The sequence below is a fragment of the Protopterus annectens genome, chromosome 6.part0 (assembly GCF_019279795.1).
Source record: "Protopterus annectens isolate FY-2018-M chromosome 6.part0, PAN1.0, whole genome shotgun sequence".
Classification (NCBI taxonomy): Eukaryota; Metazoa; Chordata; order Ceratodontiformes; family Protopteridae; genus Protopterus; species Protopterus annectens.
This window is the reverse complement of record NC_056737.1, coordinates 979,011,522-979,033,832: the sequence shown is the minus strand read 5'-3', so window position 1 is coordinate 979,033,832 and position 22,311 is coordinate 979,011,522. Positions and strand designations below refer to the sequence as shown.

The window sequence follows — 22,311 nt, the reverse complement described above, 5'->3', positions numbered from 1 at the left end:
ACTCTGGAGATTTTCCCTAAAAGGCAGTAACCATTTTTCAGGCACTTTGTAAAAGACTTGGGTACAGAATTCAAGCCAAGCAGCAAGGAAATAAAATGATAGTGGAACCCCCCTGTGCCAAACCTGAGGAACTATCTGACTACCCTTTTTCTATGGGGCTGTACAAGTAGGTATATTTTAGATTCAGGGTAACCATTTTTTATCTTTATTTTTTTTGTGTGTTCTTGAAGATTTCGTATGTGGGAACACTAAACCTCACATTCTCTGGCAGGGGCTGTACGGCTCTTCATGACGAAGCAGGGGCTGTACGGCTCTTGATGACGAAGCCTGTTCCTTCTGGCAGGGACTGTACAGCTCTTGATGACAAAGCCTGTTCCTGCTGGAAGGGGCTGTATGGCTCTTGATGAAGAAGCCTATTCCTGCTGGCAGGAGCTGTACGGCTCTTGATGACTAAGCCTGTTCCTGCTGGCAGGGGCTGTACGGCTCTTAATGACGAAGTATATTCCTGCTGGCAGGGGCTGTATGGCTCTTGATGAAGAAGTCTATTCCTGCTGGCAGGGGCTGTACGGCTCTTGATGACGAAGCCTGCTCCTGCTGGCAGGGGCTGTACGGCTCTTGATGACGAAGCCTGTTCCTGCTGGCAGGGGCTGTACGGCTCTTGATGACGAAGCCTGCTCCTGCTGGCAGGGGCTGTACGGCTCTTAATGACGAAGTCTGTTCCTGCTGGCAGGGGGCTGTACAGCTCTTGATGACGAAGCCTGCTCCTGCTGGCAGGGGCTGTATGGTACTTGATGACGAAGCCTGTTCCTTCTGGCAGGGGCTGTACGGCTCCTGATGATGAAGCCTGTTCCTTCTGGCAGGGGCTGTACGGCTCCTGATGATGAAGCCTGTTCCTGCTGGCAGGGGCTGTATGGTTCTTGATGACGAAGCCTGTTCCTTCTGGCAGGGACTATATGGTTCTTATAGGTTCATACTAGGCTATCTGCCCTAGGGCATTTATAAGCCTAGCCAGAGTATGTTTAGCTTTTGCCACCCATTTTAAATTAATTTTGCTATGCCCTTTTTCGAGGTTAGTATACTGTGCCTCTGTCTAACAGTGACACAGAAGTGATACCTGGGGTAAACCTACGATCTCCCATCCATACGATCTCCCATCCGCTCATCAAGATTCCTCTTGAAGAGAGTCAATGAGGGACTCTTCCTAACCTGGACTGGGATTTTATTCCTGAGTGAAGGGAGCCTCTGGGTTATGAATCTGTCCCTCCAGCATGTCCTATTTATTTCAGTGCTGAGGTTCAAGTCTCTCGAGCGAGTAGCTCGATGGGATTTGGATTTTTTGAGGTGCAGCATGTCCCTTAATTCTGGGTTGGACATGGCTTTATACGTCAGGCACAGATCACCTCTGAGCAGGCGGTATGCCACTGAGTAGAGATGGAGTTTCTTTAACCGGGCGGCATATGGCATCTGTTTGAGCCCTTTGATCCTCTTGGTGAGGTACTTTTGGGGTCTTTCCAGTTGCTGCAGGTGTCTGGTAAGGTACATCCCAAAAGGGGCATTGTACTCGATTATGCGCCTGATGAGAGATGAGTAAAGAGGCATGATGACCTCCCCTGATCTAGATGTGAATCCCTTCATGATTAGGTGGGCTATATAAAATGTTTTTCTAACCACTTTGGCCACGTGGTTGTCAAATGAGAGATTGCTATCAACTTGGGTCCCCAGGTCCCTAATTACTTCTTCTGTACTTAATGGATTACCACCTATGTGGTAATTTGTGGGCACTCTGTTTTTGCCAAAGGGGATGACTATACACTTTTTGGCGTTTAGCTTGAGGCCATGGCTCTGGCACCAGTTGTCTGCTTCTATGAGGCCCTTTTGGAGGATGCTTGTGTCAGCTGGAGAGTCGATTATGGCGCACAGTTTGCAGTCATCTGCGAACTTGGTCAGCCACAGTCCTTCCGTGTTGGCCTGTACCTCCGAAAAATATATACCGAACAAGAGAGGTCCCAGGACTGAACCTTGTGGGATGCCACTTGTAACTGGTTTGGAGTCTGACATGGCTCCAACAATTCTAACCATGTGGGTTCTGTCCTTGAGCCAGTTTGCAACCCATCTAGTGACATAGGGGTTTATATTTAAGCTGGTGAGCTTATCTATAATGCCCGAGTGGGGTATTGTATCGAAGGCTTTTGCGAGGTCCAGGTAGGCTGTGTGGACCACCTTTCCCCTCATCAATGGCCTTGGTGACTGTTTCAAAGAAGTCGACCAGGTTTAAGAGGCAGGATCTGCCCTTAACAAAGCCGAACTGAGTAGGATCCAGTGTCTGTAGGTCCCCAATATCTTTATTTATGAGGTCCATGATGATCCTTTCCATAGCTTTGCAGACCAAGCTAGTCAGGCTTATGGGGCGATAGTTTCCAGGGTCTGTTGAGGCACCACCTTTGTGGAGAGGGACCACTGTTGCTGTACGCCACTCTTTGGGTACATATCCTGTAGTAAGGCTGAGATTGAACAGTAGTTTTATGTTTGGGTTTAGCTCTTCTTGGAGTTCATGTAGGGGCCAGCCGGGACACCGTCTGGTCTCATTGATGCTGTGTTTTTTGCTTTGGAGAGGGCGGCTCTTACCTGAGCATCTGAGATGTCAGGGGGGCAGCATTCTGCTGGGATAGATATTTGCCCTTTTGGTGGGGGGGGGAGTTTGCGCTGAACCTGTCAGCTAGGATGTTGGCAATGTCTGTGGGTTCGGTGTATATTTATTGTCATTTTGGACTAATTCTGAGCATATCTGGGAATTCTCACCCAGGTTCCTAACATAACTAAAGAAAGCCTTGTGATTATCCTTAGTGTCCTGTGCAATTTTTCTCTCGAAGCTGACCTCAGACGATTTTATGAGTGCCCGTAGTTTTTTGCTAATACTGATCAGAGATGCCTTCCCTTTTTGGGATTTTGCTCTATCATGTAGTAGCTTCCTCCTTCTATTGTATAGTTTGTTTATGGCTGGGGTCCACCAGACAGGACGTCTGCCTTTGGAGGTCTTGGTTTTATTTGGGATTGCATGATCCATGCATTCCTGAAGGTGTTCATAGAATGCATTTATAAAGGATTCTGCGGTCTGGGCCGTATTTTCCACAGGCCCGGGGGCTTTGAAGGATTCTACCTCGGTTTTGAGGAGTGTGAAATTTGCTTTTGAGAAGTTTTTCACTGTGGTTTTCTGGGCAGGGGGTGGGGTCGGGATGTGAATATCCAGTGAGATTAGTTTATGGTCTGATCTTACCAGTGAGGGATACTGCCTCTTAAACCTGGTTGACTTCTTTATAACAGTCACCAAGGCCATTGATGAGGGGAAGGTGGTCCACACAGCCTACCTGGACCTCGCAAAAGCCTTCGATACAATACCCAACTCGGGCATTATAGATAAGTTCACCAGCTTAAATATAAACCCCTTCTGGTCTGGAGCATAGAGTCCCCATGTTGGTGATGATCAGGTCCAGTATGTTTTCCCCTCTTGTGGGAGTGGTAACAAGTTGTTCCATAGCATTTGAGTTTATGGATTCTAGGAACCTTTGGGCTAGGGTGTTGGAGCTAGAGTAATGCTCCCAGTCTATGTTTGGGTAGTTGAAGTCGCCCAATATAATGGTGTTTGGAGAGAGCTTCATATTTTCCAGTGTTCTCAGGAAGGCCGAGTGGGGTTCCTGGGTTTGGGAGGGTGGCCTGTAGCAGGCTATAAACTGGAAGGCAGTTTTACCTACTGTTAGTTGCACATGGATAGTCTCTGATGCTTCGTGCTGTGCCACCAACCTGGAGGTGTGGGTATCTTTGATGAATATTGATACTCCCCCTCCTTTTGTGGTTCGGTCCAAGTTTTGGGGCCAAAAAGCATGATATGAGGTATAACCTGGTAGTGCTGGGGTGCTCTCGGGAGCCCTGAACCAGGTTTCTGTTACTGCACAGATATCGATGTTCTCCATGCTATGGAGAGTTTCGAGTGCGTGCATCTTGAGGTTTAGACTTCTGGGGTTGAGTAGCATTACTCTTAGTTTCTTATCCCTTGTGATACCTATGGAGGTGGGTTTGTCTTTTGAGCCTTGCCTAAAAAAGGCACTATGGGGGTAGCAAGAGCCTTTGCCAATATCCGAAAGCCCAGGGGTGACAGGTGCAAGCCGTCCCTAGCGAAGCATTGTGGCTTGTCGAGCATATCATCCCAGGCTGACAGGCATTGGATCCACTTTGAATGACACTAATACTCAAGCCAATTGTTGAAATTGATCATCTTGTCTTCATATTGTGGCATCATTCTTGGTGAGGATAAGATGCTACTCAAGGTCAGGGTCATACCGGCCTGGGCTACATGCTCAGAGAGCTTCTCTATGTCTCTTCACATGACGAAGCCTGTTCCTTCTGGCAGGGGCTGTACGGCTCCTGATGATGAAGCCTGTTCCTGCTGGCAGGGGCTGTATGGTTCTTGATGACGAAGCCTGTTCTTGCTGGCAGGGGCTGTACTGCTCCTGATGATGAAGCCTGTTCCTTCTGGCAGGGGCTGTACGGCTCCTGATGATGAAGCCTGTTCCTGCTGCCCTTGATGCTGCATCTACAGCACTTCAACAGTTTCATCAGTGATCTGTGACAACCATTCTTCAACCTTCAAGCTCCTACCGTGCTATTTACCCACATGGACATGGCAATGATTGGTACTAAAGACTAGGGTAACAGGGGTATAAACCTTTTTACCACACCAGGAAGTTACTCTAGTCAATATATCCTTAACAGAATTGCTGGGGCTCACTGCCACGGACATTACAGCTAGTTCTGCCATGCACTATTTGTACAGATACTGTGAAAGCCTGCTGGATACTGCGAAATTCATCACATGTGGTGGTGCCAGAAGAGTGGAAATTCCATTCCAAGGACGCCACCAAAAAAGCTTCCTTGAAAAATTCAAACACTAGAAGTAGAGCAGTGAGTTTTGGTTCATCCAGGAGTAGATCCAGCTACCTCATTTTTACGTCTGCTACTTCCTTAGATTCATACGGGATGTACTCCCTTATGAGACGAAGGGCTTCCCAAATGTGATCTCCTTGGGAAGAAAACTGGAGAAGACATTTCCAAAGTATAACCCAGACCTTTATGTTCACAGTCCCTCTAATGGAAGGTTCTTTTGCATTTTGAAAATTTAGGTATCCAATATGTTGTGGCATCAGATTATGAATTCTACCACATCACTAAATGCTCCTGGGCCAGCTGTCTGCAAGGCACGAGTTAGTTACAGCATGGGATGACATGAAAAGGAACAGGGGCTTATAAGGCCTACAGAATGAAGATGCATGAAGTTAGACTTTCTGAACTTCAGGAGACAAGAAGGAGAATGAAGGACTCAGCAGTGTCATCCGAAATCTCTCACAGTGCAGTCACAACTGGCATTGTCATCAGAAATCTTTCACAGTGCAGTCACAACTGGCATTGTCATCCAAAATCTCTCACAGTGCAGTCACAACTGGCATTGTCATCTGAAATCTCTCACAGTGCAGTCACAACTGGCATTGTCATCTGAAATCTCTCATAGTGCAGTCACAACTGGAAGCTTTTTTTTTTTTTTTTTTTTTAAAGCTATCATGAACTAAAAGTAAGAAAGCTATCATGAACTAAAAGTCAGAAACAAAAACACCTCCTTCTGGTCAGAGCAATTTCAATTCTGATACCAGCGTCACATTGTTCTTGTTAAAATGATCTCCACATCTGATGTGCTGCTACATACAGCAAAAGCCAATGAAGGACATGACAAGAGCCAGTGGTAGGTTCACCTCCAGACAGAGAGGGCCAAAGACAGATGTCAAGCTCTGGGGCTGGGAAGCTCTCTCTTGATTTAGTGTCCTTCGGTTTACTCACCTCACCACATGGTAGTATTATTTCTCTTGTTTACATATGGCTAATGTTTCTCATTATTTCTCGCTCTTCCATGTGGCTGATGTTTCTCATTATTTCTCTCGTTTACATGTGGCTGATGTTTCTCATTATTTCTCTCATTTACATGTGGCTGTTTCTCATTATTTCTTTTACACGTGGCTGTTTCTCATTATTTCTCTCGTTTACATGTGGCTGTTTCTCATTATTTCTTTTGTTTACATGTGGCTGATGTTTCTCATTATTTCCCTCGTTTACATGTGGCTGATGTTTCTCATTATTTCTCTCGTTTACACGTGGCTGATGTTTCTCATTATTTCTCTCGTTTACACGTGGCTGATGTTTCTCATTTCTCTCGTTTACATGCGGCTGATGTTTCTCATTATTTCTCTCATTTACACGTGGCTGTTTTTCATTATTTCTCTCTCCCATGTGGCTGATGTTTCTCATTATTTCTCTCATTTACACGTGGCTGATGTTTCTCATTATTTCACTCGTTTACACGTGGATGATATTTCTCATTATTTCTCTCGTTTACATGTGGCTGATGTTTCTCATTATTTCTCTCGTTTACACATGGCTGATGTTTCTCATTATTTCTCTCATGTACATGTGGCTGATATTTCTCATTATTTCTCTCATTTACATGTGGCTGATGTTTCTCATTATTTCTCTCTTTTCCATGTGGCTGATATTTCTCATTATTTCTCTCATTTACACGTGGCTGATGTTTCTCATTATTTCTCTCGTTTACATGTGGCTGATGTTTCTCATTATTTCTCTCATTTACATGTGGCTGTTTCTCATTATTTCTCATTTACACGTGGCTGATGTTTCTCATTATTTCTCTCGTTTACACGTGGCTGATGTTTCTCATTATTTCTCTCGTTTACACGTGGCTGATGTTTCTCATTATTTCTCTCGTTTACATGTGGCTGATGTGTCTCATTATTTCTCTCCTTTACACGTGGCTGATGTGTCTCAGTGCAGTTTGACAAGCAAGTTCCATTCAAAATCCAACATCTACATCACAGCCTCCAACTTCTCCCTGCATCAGTCAAACACAGAAGCTTCTTTACTTAATGGGTCTTCCCGGGGAAATATACAAATACTTAAACTCTGCAACATAACTAAACTCTCTTAAGCAGATCTGAAACCCCCAGAAGCAAAGTTTTTTTTTTTTTTCAAGCTTGAATGAGGCATGTCCAGGGAAACAGGGCAAGTTTCCAGTAAAACTATTCATAAGTAAAATAAATAACTAAATTGCATTACACATCAGCAATAAAAAGATTTCCCCAATGGGGTACTGGGCTTTCTGAAGAGACACGTAGAAGCTTTGGGGCAGCCCCAGACCAAGTGATCAAGACCTCACTGAGATATAAGATAAGCCTGCAGCAAAATGTGATGACCACCTCTTTTATGAATTACTGCAACTGAGAGCAGCCAGTCTGCACCTGACCATTTGAAGAGCTCTGGGAGTCAGGCTAGCTAATCAATAACCTTCTCTGACTAACTCTCATGTACAGCAAACACTACTGCAGCGGAAAGCTAGAACAGAGCCAAACATACAGAAGTTCTGGCTACTGTAATGCTCTTATGACTACAATATACACTTTTAAGGGGAAAAGTAGTCTTTCATTGTCTACTTACCTGTTTCATCCAGTTCAGGGTTGTGGAAGAGCTGGAACTTATCCTGGCACTCAGGGTAGTGAAACAACTTTAGGACAAGATCCTAGTGTACTACATGAGACACACATGCACTCATACATACACCCAATCATCATCCCTAGGTTCAGTTTGGAGGGCTGACCTTTCACCTATGCATGTCTCTGGAAGTAGGAGGACATCACAGCATCTGACGAAGCGCCTTTTGCCACACAGAGAACATGCACACTCCAACCAAGAACTGAGCTAGACAGAAAAGTTCTAAAAGGCAACAATTCTAACCTTTATGCCACAACAAGAAACAACGCAGAAATGAAAATCATCTCAAACATGCAAGCAATCATAACATATTGATAAACACATAACTGAGGTAATCAGTTTAATGGCAGGATTTTAAATGTGCGTTACTTCCAAAAAAGACTCTCAACAAACCTGAAGTCTGCTGGCAGTGATTTGACCCCCACACCAGCATCAATTGCTGTCTGGAATCTCAGTTCCTCTGCTATCAGCAGACAATGCAAGCGATACAGGATACTTGGGAGGCAAACTGCTTTTCTCCACAGTGAAGCAGGAATTGGGTGAATGGCACAAAGTTCAGGAACCAAAATCTTTAAAACACAAACAATTAAAAACTCTTAACAACTCAATGTAACTAACACTCATCTAGCAATAAAGCACTAAGCAGAAACAAAACGAGAACTAGATTTGCTAGACAATTTAGCAGCGCAAATTAATGCAGAAGGTAAAATGTTCTTTTCTACTAGAATACCTGCTTATTTTGCAAACTTTCCCACTTAGCTTTCCGTTTCTCTGCACTACTTAAAGGAAGCGCTTTTCCTTTTTGATTCAAATGACGAGGAGTTAATAGATTCAGTCTAAAAGCAAACAAAAAAGATACATTCATTTGTTTTTGAAAAGGCAAGAAAATTTAATTTAAACTAAAGGACCGAAGAAAGGAAAGGCAAAAACATGCAAACTACAGAAAGTACAACAGCTGACAACTCACCATAAGAGCAGATGTTTGAATAGGCTTACTAATGCAGTACCACTCATTATATAAGGGAACTGGCTATGGGCTGACATAGCTCTGCTTATGCAAGGGTGCAAGCTAATGTCCATCCCCGCACATGAGGAGGTACATGTGTAACCAATATAAAAGTTGGTAAAGACCGCACAATCTTCAGTTCTATTTGCTGCAGAGGCCTGGTTCCATGTATGGAAGAGTTGACCTAATGATGTCAAAAGGTCTTAAGAGTCCTCCTTACGTATCCCACCAAGAAATGCAATGCTTTTTGCAGGAAGACTGAAACAGAGGCTATTCTGCTTGGAGAGAAGGTAGGTGAGAACTCTGCTGAGTATCTTCAGGTCAGGATACACAAGGGTTCTGGCTGTGTGGGAGACGTATCCTTTTTGCAGTAGAAGGTATGATGGTTGTTTGGCTAGCAGCACCATCAAAAACAGTGTTGCCTGCCCCTGAACAGCATCATGAACATGTTGGGGTGCACTCTGTGAACCCCACCCCACAACCACCACCAAGGGGTAAAAGTATACAAGAATCTGTGCCACTACTAAAAGGAAAAGGCATCCATCTTCAGTGCTTTACTGCAGGGGAGCCCTGTGCAGGGTAATAGGGAAAGGGATGCAGAAAGTTCATCTGGGAGGGGAGCAAGTCTTTTTGCAAAAGCTTCCATCTAGTTATCAGCTGACAGAATACTTGCAGATTTGGCTTTTATTCTTAGACTCTTGCAAAAACACTCAGTTGAGGCGGAGACAGTATATGTGTACAGTCCTGAGTTTCAGAAAACACCCTGCTGAGGTGGACACAGTATATGTGTATAAGCCCTGAGTTCCAAAACACACCCTGCTGAGGTGCAGGCATTATGTGTGCACAGGCCTAAGCACTAGGATGGGCTGGACCTCCAGCTTGCATGCCTACATGGCAGTTTCCCACCCCCCCCACGTCTTTATAAACCACACAACCTCGGTAATAAATGTGATGAGCTGAAAGATAACCAACCTCCATACTAACATCTCCTTCAGGGTGATGTGCATTTTTCTGTGTGAAAATCCAAGCTCCCTAAACTGAAAATGCTCCATTCCACATATGCTTCTCATGCAAAGTCTGAAGCATCAGCGGTCAGCAACTGGGATGGCCAAGGCTGGGAGAAAGATTTCCCTTCCATCCTCCACATTTGATCTACGAATTATAGAAATTCCACCTGAATGTGAGGCAACACAGGGAGTTCTGGTTTCAGGACATCCTGGGGAACCACTATTTTTGAAATCAAACCTTATGGAACCTACAGTGGAAATAAAAAGTGTACACACCCCGGTTAAAATGCCAGGTTTTTGTGATATAAAAAAATCAGACCAGAATAAACAATTTCAAAACTTTTCCCACACTTAGTGTGATTATAACATGTACAATTCAATTGAAAAACAAACAAATCTGTTACGGGAAAAAAAAATAAAAAACGTACAACACACTGGTTTCATAAGTGTGCACACCCTTAAACTAATACTTTGTTGCATGTGCACACCCCTAAACTAATACTTTCTTGAAGCACCTTTTGATTTAATTACAACATTCAGTCTTCTTGGGTACACACCTGCCATCAATTAAAGAAACTATGATTAGCCCCAAAGTTCAGCTGTCCTAGTAGGATTTTCCTGACATTTACACAGTTGCCTGCTACAGCAAAAGCCATGCTTCGCACAGCGCTTACAAAGTATCAAAGGGATCTCACTGTTGAAAGGTATCAGTCAGGAGAAGGGTACAAAAAAAATTCCACAGCATTGGACATACCATGGAACACAGTGGAGACAATCAAATAGTGAAAGAAAATATGGGACAACAGAGATGTTGCAAAGAACTGGACGTCCCTCCAAAACTGATGAAAAGACAAGACAAAAACCTGTCAGGGAGGTTGCCAAGAGACCTACAGCAACACTGAAGGAGCTGCGGGAATTTCTGGTAAGTACTGGTTGTGTACTACATGCGATAACTTCTCACATTTTCCATATGTCTGGACTATGGGGTAGGGTTGCAAGACGGAAGCCTTTTCTTACACAGAAAAACATCCAGGCCCAGCTAAAATTTGTAAATCAATACATCAAGTCTCCCAAAAGCATGTGGAAAAATGTGTTATGGTCTGATGAGACCAAGGTTGAACTTTTTGGCCACAATTCCAAAAGGTACGTTTGGTGCAAAAACAACATTTTGCATCACCAAAAGAACACCATCTCCACGGTGAAGCATGGTGGTGGCAGTATCATGCTTTGGGGTTGCTTTTCTTCAGCTGAAACTGGGGCTTTAGTCAATGTGGAGAAAATTATGAACAGTTCCAAATACCAGTCACTTCTGACCCAAAACCCTAAGGCGTCTGCTAGAAAGCTGAAGATTAAGAGGAATTTCACCTTTCAACACGACAATGACCCCAAGCATACATCCAAATCAACAAAAGAATGGCTTCACCAGAAGAAAATTAAGTTTTGGAATGGCACAGTCACAGCCCAGACCTAAATCCAACAGAAAATCTGTGGGGTGACCTGAAGAGGACTGTGCACAAGAGATGCCCTCGCAATCTGACAGATTTGGAGCACTTTTGCAAAGAAGAATGGACAAATATTGCCAAGTCAAGATATACCATGCTGATAGACTCCTACCAAATAAGACTAAATGCTGTAACTAAATCAAAAGGAGCTTCAACAAAGTATTAGTTTAAGGGTATGCACACTTATGCAACCAGCTTATCATACGTTTTTTATTTTTTATATTTATTTATTGCATTTGTTTACCGGGAAAGTCCACTGGGCCTAAAAGAGCCCATTTTCGGTGGAGGCCAAGGGAGAAAAGCTCTGACAAGAACATACATGCAGAAAAAAAATTAAACATTAATTGGTACAGAAGTACAAATAGTGTTACCTGCCATCAATTAAAGAAACTTTGATTAACCCCAACAGATTTGTTTGCTTTTCAATTGAACCGTACAGGTTATAGATCACATTAAAGGTGGGAAAAGTTGTGAAATGATTTATTGTTGTCTCATTTTTTATATCCCAAAAACCTGTCATTTTAACATGGGTGTGCACATTTTTTTATATTCACTGTATGTTGGTTCAAATTATACTCTTGTTCTTTGTACAAAGTAGACAATCAGAAGTTCAAAGGCACAGCTGTTTATAATTCCAACCTGCTTACTAACTTGTAAGTTATGGTAAAGGAAGGAACCCTGATATAATTTGGGCACTTTTAATAAGAGAATGAGCATTGACAGATCCAAAACTGTTCTCCAGGAACTCTCTCTCTCAGGAACTGAATAAAGGAGGGAATGAAACACTAACCTTTCTTCCCATTCCAGCACCTATGCCACTGCCCACTCCGGCACCTCTGCCACTGTCCATTCTGCCACTGCCCATTTTGGAACCTCATCCACTGCCCACTCCAGTACCTCTGCCACAGCCCACTCCGGCACCTCTGCCAGTGTCCCTGGTCTACAGAAATGTTTTATTGAGATGGAATGTACATAGTCTGAAGGGATACACTGTGTTGAGTTGCTAGTTCCCAGGTTACCATTGTTAGTCTGCAAAGGTGGTATGATTTGCCCCCAACCCCTTGTTTATGTACCGCACTAGTCTACTTTACACTGAGGAAGAAAAGCCCTCATGAGGGATGCATAAAAAAAATACCATTCTGTGCAAAGAAATGAAAGAAGATTTCTGCATGCTTACCTGGAAACCCAGACTGAGAACTAGGCCCTCTACCCAGGCAACAGAATCCAGACATTTTGAAAAAAGAATCTGCAAAAGACATTGTTTAAACAGGGAAAAATGTAAAGGCCTTGCAACACACAGTAAGCTACTACTGTAGCCAGACACGATCTAAATATCCTTGGAGCTGAAGGTAGCCCAAAAGGTATGACAGGGAACTGAAAATGTATGCCAGACACAGAAAATCTTAAAAAAAAAAATCTACGTCTTTGAGAACTGGGATGTGATCTTTTAAATACAGATTTACCAAGAAGATGTGAGGTGTGATGATAAATATCAAAAAAGGGTTAAGACAATGCCTGACATTATAGGGCATTGTCAGACCCCACTCTGATGGACCTCCTGCATATCCACAAAACAATCAGTACCAGAATTACCCATTCTAAAGACTTAAACCTTGCCTGTGATATAATTAGGACCTGCTGGAGAGACGGGTATGTATCCCAGAGACTACCCTGTCTATGGGACAGTCTCCTCATCCATGTGAAGCAGAGTTTCTTCCTATCCCAATTCAAGTGCGATTTGGACAATTGGATGAGAAACCAGAAATTCATCCCTGGTTTGGCACCTATGTCTCTAATGCAAACAGGTAACCTGTAGATGGTTCATCTCCCAGGCCCATGCTTACACTTATCAAGGGTGTCAGAACTTGTCAGAGATTCGGGATGCATGTCTAGGCTTAAAAAGGCCCTTGTGGTCATTAGCCTAGTAAACATCTATGAAGCTATAAGAAAGCATCTTAAACTTTGGGACTCTGATTTGAAGATTTAGAAAAGAAAGATCAAGGACTGGTCTCCATGTTACTTCTTCCTTTATCACCAGAAAGGTTCTTGAATAAAATCCTTTCCAAGTTTGTTCTGAGGGAAATGGCTCTATGACCCATAGAATACAGCATTTACAGGCAAGACTGGTTTGATGGGTGAGGAGGAATCCCCTGAAAATGAGAAAAACTTGTACTGCCAAATATAACCGTTCTGAATGATTCTCAAAAACCCATTTGTCTGAAGTTATCTGATGCCACTGAGGTAAATGAAGACCTACATTTTAAGGGAGAGGTTTCAAGGAATACCAGGGTGGGAAGGGGGAAACAGCTGAAGAGACACAATCTATCTTTTTGAACTGTCCTTAACCCTGGGAGCGCTGTCACTGCGCCAAGAGCCTCTCTGCCACAGTATTTAGAAATTCTGTTTCCCTGAACTTTGATGAGACTATTTGTTCTGTTTCCTGTAAAAGAACTGTGAACTAAAGGGAGAGGTCCTATTAAATTTAGTTAAGGAGGGTTAGGTTGGAAAATCTGAGTGACCCCCTCAACTAACTTCTCTCTTTTATCAAATCTTTTAAGGACCTCAGCAAAAGAGGGCACAAACAATAATTCTCTATCTAAAGAAGTATTTAAGATCTCAGTGTTGACATCTCTGATAAATTTTATGCGTGCAACCCAGAAACCTTCATTACTGACCCAACAGCAGCTGCTCTGAATACAGTATCAGCACTGCCATAAGAACATGTTAAAGACCGTCTGGTAACCTGAGAAAAAGAAGCTATCAAAGAATTCAGAAAAACCTTAACCTCTTAAGGTTTCAAAAGATACCAGCAGAAATTCTGACATACGAACCTGACAATTCAGAATAGTGAAGATAAAGTAAAAAGAACATACTTTCTTCCCAGGGCTACCAAAGCTCCCATCCTTGTCAGGGTAACTGTATTAGCATCAACCTGTTGTTTGGCCACAGAAATAACTGCAAGATCTGATTTGGGAACTGAAAACAGATATTTGTGGGTTTAGGGAACTTCATACAATCTTTCATTACTACTTGTCAGTCTTTTGAACCTCATGCAACCTATCTTTACTATTTGCCAGTCTGGTTTACCTCATACAATCTATCATTATTTATTTGTCAGTCTGGGGAACCTTATATAATCTATAATTATTTTTTGGGCAGCAGGTTGACTAACAGGCATACTGCAGGCTGTCAACAAAACATCTCCTAAAACTGGTAAAACAGGAGGAACGGCTGCTGTAGAAAGTCATAACAATTTTGAGGAAATACCAGTCTTTCATTCTGGCTATAGTTTCAGAAAAAAATATAACTTCATGAGAAGACACTGAGGGTCTATATCACGTCCAAAGAGACTTTTCTTCGAACATATAATCATTGACCCCTAAAGAGAAAACACTCTAAAGTGTGAATGACCACATCCGCGGATTTTTTTCTCGGGGAAAAAATTCACGGGGTCGTACACAAAAAACACAAACTTCAAAACCCTAATCAAGTGGGGGGCTTCACCCCCCACACCCCGCCAACTAAATACATAAACTCCAAGATCGCTCTACGTTGGGGAAAAGGGCAATTCCCGATAACAGCCAACTGAATTTTTTTCCACGAGGAAAAAAATTGCAGATGTGGCCGTTAGCGCTTTAGACTGTTCGTTCTTTAGGGGTCGATGATTATATGTTCGAAGAAAAGTCTCTTTGAACATATAATATAGAACCGACACTGATACCTGTGCTTCAAACTGGAAATTAGTATCTGAAAAAGGAAAATCATCTTTTAAAGCTAGTGAACAGTCAGAATTCAAAGACGTTAAGGTTTAAAATAATCCATCACCACAACTCAGTCAACTTTCTTGAACATTCTATGTGGTGAAAAAAAAACCTAACTTTCCATTTTCTTTTCTTACAGAACCCTAGAAAAAGACTGACCCAAAGATGAATCTTCTCCAGAAACCAGATTTTTTAGTTTGGCTTCATGGTGACGCTTCCTCCTCTGAGCCAGCCAAGAGTGTTTTTTTTTTCCTTACATGCAGGGGACACGCCTCTCTCCAAGTCTATAAAAAGAAGTTATGTACTCGCTATAATGTTCCATCTGTGTTGTCCATTTTCATTTATCCTCCAATCCATGGAACCGACTCAGCCATTACTACATCTTGCACAAGCCAAAACCTCTCGAGCCTGACCCTTACCCACAATGCTCCTCTTCTAGTTTCCTCTAATCGAGTTTGCTGAAAGACAAAGAAAAAACTCCAAAAGCCTTCACAGAGGCCATAGCTGGGACCATACAACAATAAGTGATACGAGTCTATTATCCGTTCCATCACAGAGGCCATAGCTGGGACCATACAACAATAAGTGATACGAGTCTATTATCCGTTCCATCACAGAGGCCATAGCTGGGACCATACAACAATAAGTGATACGAGTCCATTATCCATTCCATCACAGAGGCCATAGCTGGGACCATACAACAATAAGTGATACAAGTCCATTATCCGTTCCATCACAGAGGCCATAGCTGGGACCATACAACAATAAGTGATACGAGTCCATTATCCGTTCCATCACAGAGGCCATAGCTGGGACCATACAACAATAAGTGATAGGAGTCCATTATCCGTTCCATCACAGAGGCCATAGCTGGGACCATACAACAATAAGTGATACGAGTCCATTATCCGTTCCATCACAGAGGCCATAGCTGGGACCAAAGTGATAGGAGTCCATTATCCGTTCCATCACAGAGGCCATAGCTGGGACCATACAACAATAAATGATACGAGTCCATTATCCGTTCCATCACAGAGGCCATAGCTGGGACCATACAACAATAAGTGATACGAGTCCATTATCCGTTCCATCACAGAGGCCATAGCTGGGACCATGCAACAATAAGTGATACAAGTCCATTATCCGTTCCATCACAGAGGCCATAGCTGGGACCATACAACAATAAGTGATACGAGTCCATTATCCGTTCCATCACAGAGGCCATAGCTGGGACCATACAACAATAAGTGATATGAGTCCATTATCCGTTCCATCACAGAGGCCATAGCTGGGACCATACAACAATAAGTGATACAAGTCCATTATCCGTTCCATCACAGAGGCCATAGCTGGGACCATACAACAATAAGTGATACGAGTCCATTATCCGTTCCATCAAAAAACATCAAGGGCCGGGGAAGGTGTGAGGGGAGTGGAGGATAAAAAACAAATGGACAACACAGATGGAATGTTATGGGGAGTACGTACCTTTTTTATTTGATGTTGTCAATTATCATTTTTCCTGAAGATATGGGACAGTCCCCAGCTACCTTTGACCTGGGCTGGACTCAAGGAAGGATATTCCTGAGCACATCTGAACCAAATGATGCTCTTCCCCTTTAGACCAGATCAAATCTGTAATGAGTAATAAAGGTATGAGGGGAAGTCTAAGTTGCTGCTGCACAGATATCATCCATAGAAGCCATAGACTGAAAAACTGCTGAAGTAGCTACAGCTCTTGTAGGTGTCTTACTGTAGATAAAAGCAATACATTCTTTGGCCATCTGGCTAGCTTCACTTTGATGACTGGTTGGCAAAGTCTTGTAGATGAAAATGACACAAAAAGTTGGTTGGATTTTCTTAAATTCCTAGTTCTGTGTAGACAGAAACATATTGTCTGTAAACGTCTAATAAATATAAGCAGTACTCACATTTGTTAGTAAAACTGAGAAAAATATTGGTAAATTAATAGTCTGGCTGACACTGATCTCTGACACTACCTTAGCCAAGGACAGAAGGACTGGTTCTCAGTGAATCTTTATATTTATGCAAAATATCAGGTAAGGAGATTTACATGAAAAAGCTTGTATTTCTGAAATCCTTCTAGCTGAAGTTATTGCCACTAAAATATAGTTTTCCAGGATAAAAATTTCAGATTAAAGGGAGGATAAACAATGGCTTGTAGCACTAAGTTGAGATCCCAAGGTGAAGTACTATCTTTGGAAGGGGGATTTAGTAAGATAATTCCTTTTAAAAAGAAAGTACAGTTTTGTACCTACCATAAATGTAGATGTTCGAGTGTTGACACTGCTGCAGTCTTCACACTTGGGTTATCCTGCCGTCAGGCGGTCCCGCAGTCAGCCTGATTTCCAAAGTCCTGGTCCGGCGTCGGTTGTCATCACTTTCACCCTGACGTCAGTGCGCAAGGGGTATATTAGAGACAACCAACGCCATTTTCTTCAGTTTTTCTTGCCCCAGATGCCAGGTGCCCCTAAAAAGGAAGGCATGTAGTACTTACTAGAAAAAATAAACAGTAATACACAGCAAACAACCCCAACCAGATAGACAGAGTAGGAATACCTTTGCAAAAAGAAGGTAAAGTTGGCAACAATAGAACAGAGAGGGGAAGGAGGGAGGGAAAATAGGACTGCAGCAGTGTCAACACTCGAACATCTACATTTATGGTAGGTACAAAACTGTACTATGTTCATCGTGTTACACTGCTGCAGTCTTCACACTTGGGTAGAGTCCCAAAGCGGAGTAAGGGGTGGATGGTCATTAGATAGCATTAGGACTGGCTATGAGGCCCTGCACAATTGCAGTGGCAAACCCAGCCCCTGGATTTGGAAAAGAGGGGCAAATGGTAGTGCTTGGTGAATGTCTGTACAGAGCTCCAAGTAGCCGCTTCCAGGATGTCCTTGGTGGGTACACCTCTAAGGAAGGCTGTAGAAGTGGCTATTGCTCTGGTGGAGTGAGGCCTAATATTGGCAGGGGGAATTTTCCCATGGTGAGAGTAGCAGAAGGAAATACAATGTCCAATCCATTTAGAAATTGTTTGCTTAGAAATGGCTTTCCCCATGGTAGCTGGAGCATAAGAAACAAAAAGCTGGTCTGTCTTTCTGCTAGCCTTGGTCTTATCCAGGTAGAAACGTAGTTGCCTGTGAATGTCCAAGGAATGTAGTAATCTCTCCCCTTTGTTTTGTGGTTTGGGGAAAAAGGTGGGCAGGTGAATAGTTTGGTTTAGGGCTACACTAGAAACTACTTTAGGCATAAAGGTAGGGTTGGTTCTCAGGAATACCCTGTCCTGGTGGAAAATGAGAAAAGGTTCCACTGCCATGAGGGCCTGCAGTTCAGAAATTCTCCGAGCCGAAGTTATGGCTAGGAGAAAAGCTGTTTTCCAGGAAAGAAACTTCAGTTCAGCCGAGCTAGCTGGTTCGAAGGGAGGTAAAGTCAACTTCTCCAAAACAAAATTGAGGTCCCAGGAAGGAGTAGGAGCTCTGTGTGGGGGTCTGATATTTTTTGCCCCCCTCAGAAACTGTTTTACCAGAGGATGTGAAAAACTGGAGGATCCGTGTTATAGCTAGCTGAAATAGCAGAGGCATGGATCTTAATGGAGGAGAAGGACAGTCCCTTGTGCAGTAACTCTGTCAAATACTGTAAAATCTGTGGAATGTTAAGCAGTTGAGGATCTAAATGTCGTGCATTGATCCAGGCACAGAATCTCTTCCATTTGTCAGAATAGGTTTTTCTGGTGGTAGGCTGCCTGGCCTCAAGTACTACATCCAAAACTGCCTTGGAAAGGAGCATGGCTGTATTTATCAAAATATCTTCCATGCTGCTAGGTTTAACGTTTTGAGCTGCCCGTGCAGGGTCTGCATGTCTTCCTGAATCAATAGCTGTGAGGTCAGAGGCAGAGACCATGGTGGTTCCTGTGACAGATCCTTTAAGATCGGGTACCAATGCTGTCGAGGCCAATTTGGTGCTATCAGTATCATCTTTGGCTTCTCTTGTCTGACCTTTATAAGAACCTTCGCTAGTAGAGACAGAGGAGGGAATGCTTAAACTTTCAGGTTGCTCCAGCAGAAAGATAGGGTGTCCACTTTCCAAGCTTGAGGATGGCAAATCCTTGTGCAGTATCGAGGTAACAGGGCGTTGCTTGGTGATGCAAACAGGTCCACTTTTGGAGTTACCCATTTCTGTAATATTCCCTTGAATATGAGTGGGCTCAACTGCCACTCGTGTGGGTCCAGGATGTTTCTGCTTAGGCTGTCTGCCAAGGTATTCTTTGTTCCTGGCAGGAACTGTGCTTGCAGGTGAATTTTCAATGCCAAGGCTGTGTTCCAAAGATTCATTGCCAATCTGCATAGGGGGTATGAATGTACTCCCCCTTGCTTGTGTATGTACCACGACCGTCGTGTTGTCTGTTCTGATAAGCAATGGTCCTGGAAGAAGAAGATCCTTGAAAGCCATGAGAGCATTTTGCACTGCCAGCATCTCTTTTTGATTTATGTGGAGATGCCTTTGAAGTTTGCTCCATTTGCCCTGGATGCACTTTCCGTCCATGTGGGCTCCCCATGCATAATCTGAGGCATCTGTTGTTAGAAACTGCCTTGCTGTGGGCTGAAAGAAATGCTAACCCTTGTTCAGGTGACAGGCTTGTGCCCACCACAGAAACTCCTTCTGCAGACAGGGAATTAGAGATATTACGGTCTCCCAGTTTTGGGAATGCTGTGTCCAAACACTCTTCAGATACCATTGAAGTTTCCTCATATCAGCTTTGCATATGGGATTAACAGAATGCAAGATGCCATGTACCCCAAGGCCTGCAGGATTTTCCTTGCAGGGAGCTGGGTCTGTGTTGCAAGGTGTTGAAAGTAATGCTTTAGTTGAATCTGCTTGTCTGCTGGTAAGTAAGCCATCTGGGCCATTGTATTCAAGCTGGCACCCAGGAATGTTATCTTTTGAGAGGGTACTAACTTCGATTTTTTTCTCGTTGATTGTGTACCCTAGGCAGATCAGCAATGTTTTCACATATGCTAGATGCTTTAGAAGTTTCTCTTTGGTCCTTGCCTGTATTAAACAGTCGTCCAGGTATGGATAAATTTGAATCCCTTTCAGTCTGCAAAATGCAATTACTGTTGCCAGGCATTTTGTGAAGACCCTGGGCGCAGTAGATAAGCCAAAGGGCAGTGCAGAGAACTGATAATGCTTTGTGCCTGCTCTGAATCTGAGGTATTTTCTGCAGGTCTGCCTGATTGGAATGTGCAAGTAAGCCTCTTTGAGGTCTAATGTGACTAGCCAGGCATCTTTTTCTAGCATGGGCAGTAGTTGCTGTAGAGTTAGCATTTTGAACTTTGGGACCTCCAGGAAGGTGTTTAAAATAGATAGGTCGAGAATGGGTCTCCAGGCATTGTCTTTCCTTGGTACCAGGAAGAGCCTTGAATAGAAACCTTGCCCCTGTTCTTGCTTTGGCACCTTTTGAATAGCGCCCATAGTTGAGAGATAAAATTTGTTTTTGAGTCTCCACCTTTTGATTTGCAGGTAGGTCTGGCATGCCTGTTCTCCTTGGTAAGGTGTGAAAATGGAATTTGTAGCCTAGAGACACAATTTTTAGTACCCATTCGTCCTTGGTGATCAGAAACCAATTGTTTACAAAAAGAGCCAATTTTCCCCCCAGTGGTGCTGCCAACATTGATGGGCTTGGCAGCTGTAAAGGAAAGTCATTGTGTCTGTTTTCTGTAGGTCTGGGGTCTGTCTTCACCCTCCTTTTGGTTATAAGCGACCCATTGGCGTGATCTGGATGCACCCTGTGACTGACCTCTGCCCCTGGGGCTCCTGTACCTGCCTCTTTGGGGCTTGTCTGTAATGGGAAAGGACCAATTTTTTGTAGGCCAATTCCTGCTGAAGCATAGAGGCTAAACCTGCATGAAATCCTTAACAGTCTGCATTGATTTAGCTTTATCCTCCATTCTTTTTAACACTTCCTCAGCTTTACTTCCACATAACACATCCTGCTGTAATGGTGCATCTAATAACTTAGCTTTTACCTGCTCTGGTAAAGGTTGCTCCTTGAGCCATGCATGCCTCCCAATAACAGACCCTGTTACTGCTGCTCTACAGGAAGCCTGCAATGAATCAAAACCACATTGCAAAGTGTGCTTGTCCACTTGTTCAACTGCATGCAATAAATCCTGCATCTCTTTTATATTATGAGATTCTGCATCTGGAAGCATCTTTGATTTTAATTGAGACAACAAAAATTGCTGATATTTTAGCATGTGAAATTAGCAATTTAATGCTCTCATTGCTAAAGTTGCAGAAGTGTAAACCTTCTTTCCCCATCTGTCATAAGCTCTATTATCCCTGTCTGAAGGAAGTGGGTTTTTTGCTGAAGCAGCTTTTACTCCTTTTGGGCCCTGGGAAATGGTTTCTGGATCCGCCACAGGGCTTTTGTAAAGAAATTTATGAGAATCAGGGACTCTGTAGAACCTATCAGGCTTAACTGGAGCAGAAGGTAAGGAATCAGGGATCAAACTGGATTCCAAAAATACATCATCAACAATATCCAGCACAGGAGGAATGGCAAGGGGCCTGTGCTGGGGTAACAGTAGAAAATCTCTAAGCCGCCTCTTAGAATCGGAATATTCCTGACCTTCCCAGTGAAAATGTTCCCTCGTGGAATGTAAGGTCTCCCCGAAAGAGTAATCCTCAGGAGGGGATGCTGAAGGAGTAGATTCCTCAGCTTCAGAATCTTCATAAGCAGGGTAAGATAGTTCAGGGTCAGAGGCAGAATCTGAAGAAATGGACACTTGGTCCGAGGATTCATACTCAGTTTCCTGTCTAGGCCTCTTATCAGGAGGGGGGGTGAGATCCCCTGACTAAAAGAATCAGGTCTTCAGCCATTTTGAGCATCTGCTTCTTAGACATGGAAGCCTGGGCAGGAGAATGCAATTGCTTTTTGGGCCTAGCTTTAGAGAGCTTAATAGAAAGGTTTTCGGGTGCAAATACACCCGTGGACCCAGTAGTTTGTTCAGAAATTGGAGTACCCTCAGCCAGGGTAGCGTCTGTGGAACCGGTGTCCGATAATGTAGGAGGGCCTGTTGGCTCCGTGTGGGATTCGGCCTGGGCTGAGGATTCCCCAAAGGCGGTAGTCAGGGGTTGCATAGGCGCCTCAGAGAAAACCAGAGAACCGGTGGATGGAGAGGCGGAGGCCTGGTCGTCGGTTGCCAGTCTCGGACGCCTGTCTTTATCTTTGTGTTTTTTGGTGAGAGCGGGCGTCGGAATGTCCGACGGCATTTTATAATTATATTGCTTATCAAAATATCGTTGAGCGCATTCGGATCTACGTTTAAATGTATGCTTATTAAATCTAGCACAGAACCGACACCCAGTGACGTTGTGGTCAGGGCCTAGGCATGGAATACAGTAAGAAT

The 22,311-nt window shown here is 43.5% G+C and overlaps 1 protein-coding gene across 1 annotated transcript in view; it reads right to left on the bottom strand.

The window, feature by feature from the left end:
- DICER1 (dicer 1, ribonuclease III) overlaps positions 1–22,311 on the bottom strand; it is a gene marked incomplete in the record, with an annotated part of 1,877,097 nt that overhangs the window by 530,991 nt on the left and 1,323,795 nt on the right. Inside the window, 2 exon segments of the mRNA XM_044074618.1 lie at positions 7,996–8,171; positions 8,333–8,438. Coding sequence (XP_043930553.1) covers positions 7,996–8,171; positions 8,333–8,438 — 282 coding nt within the window.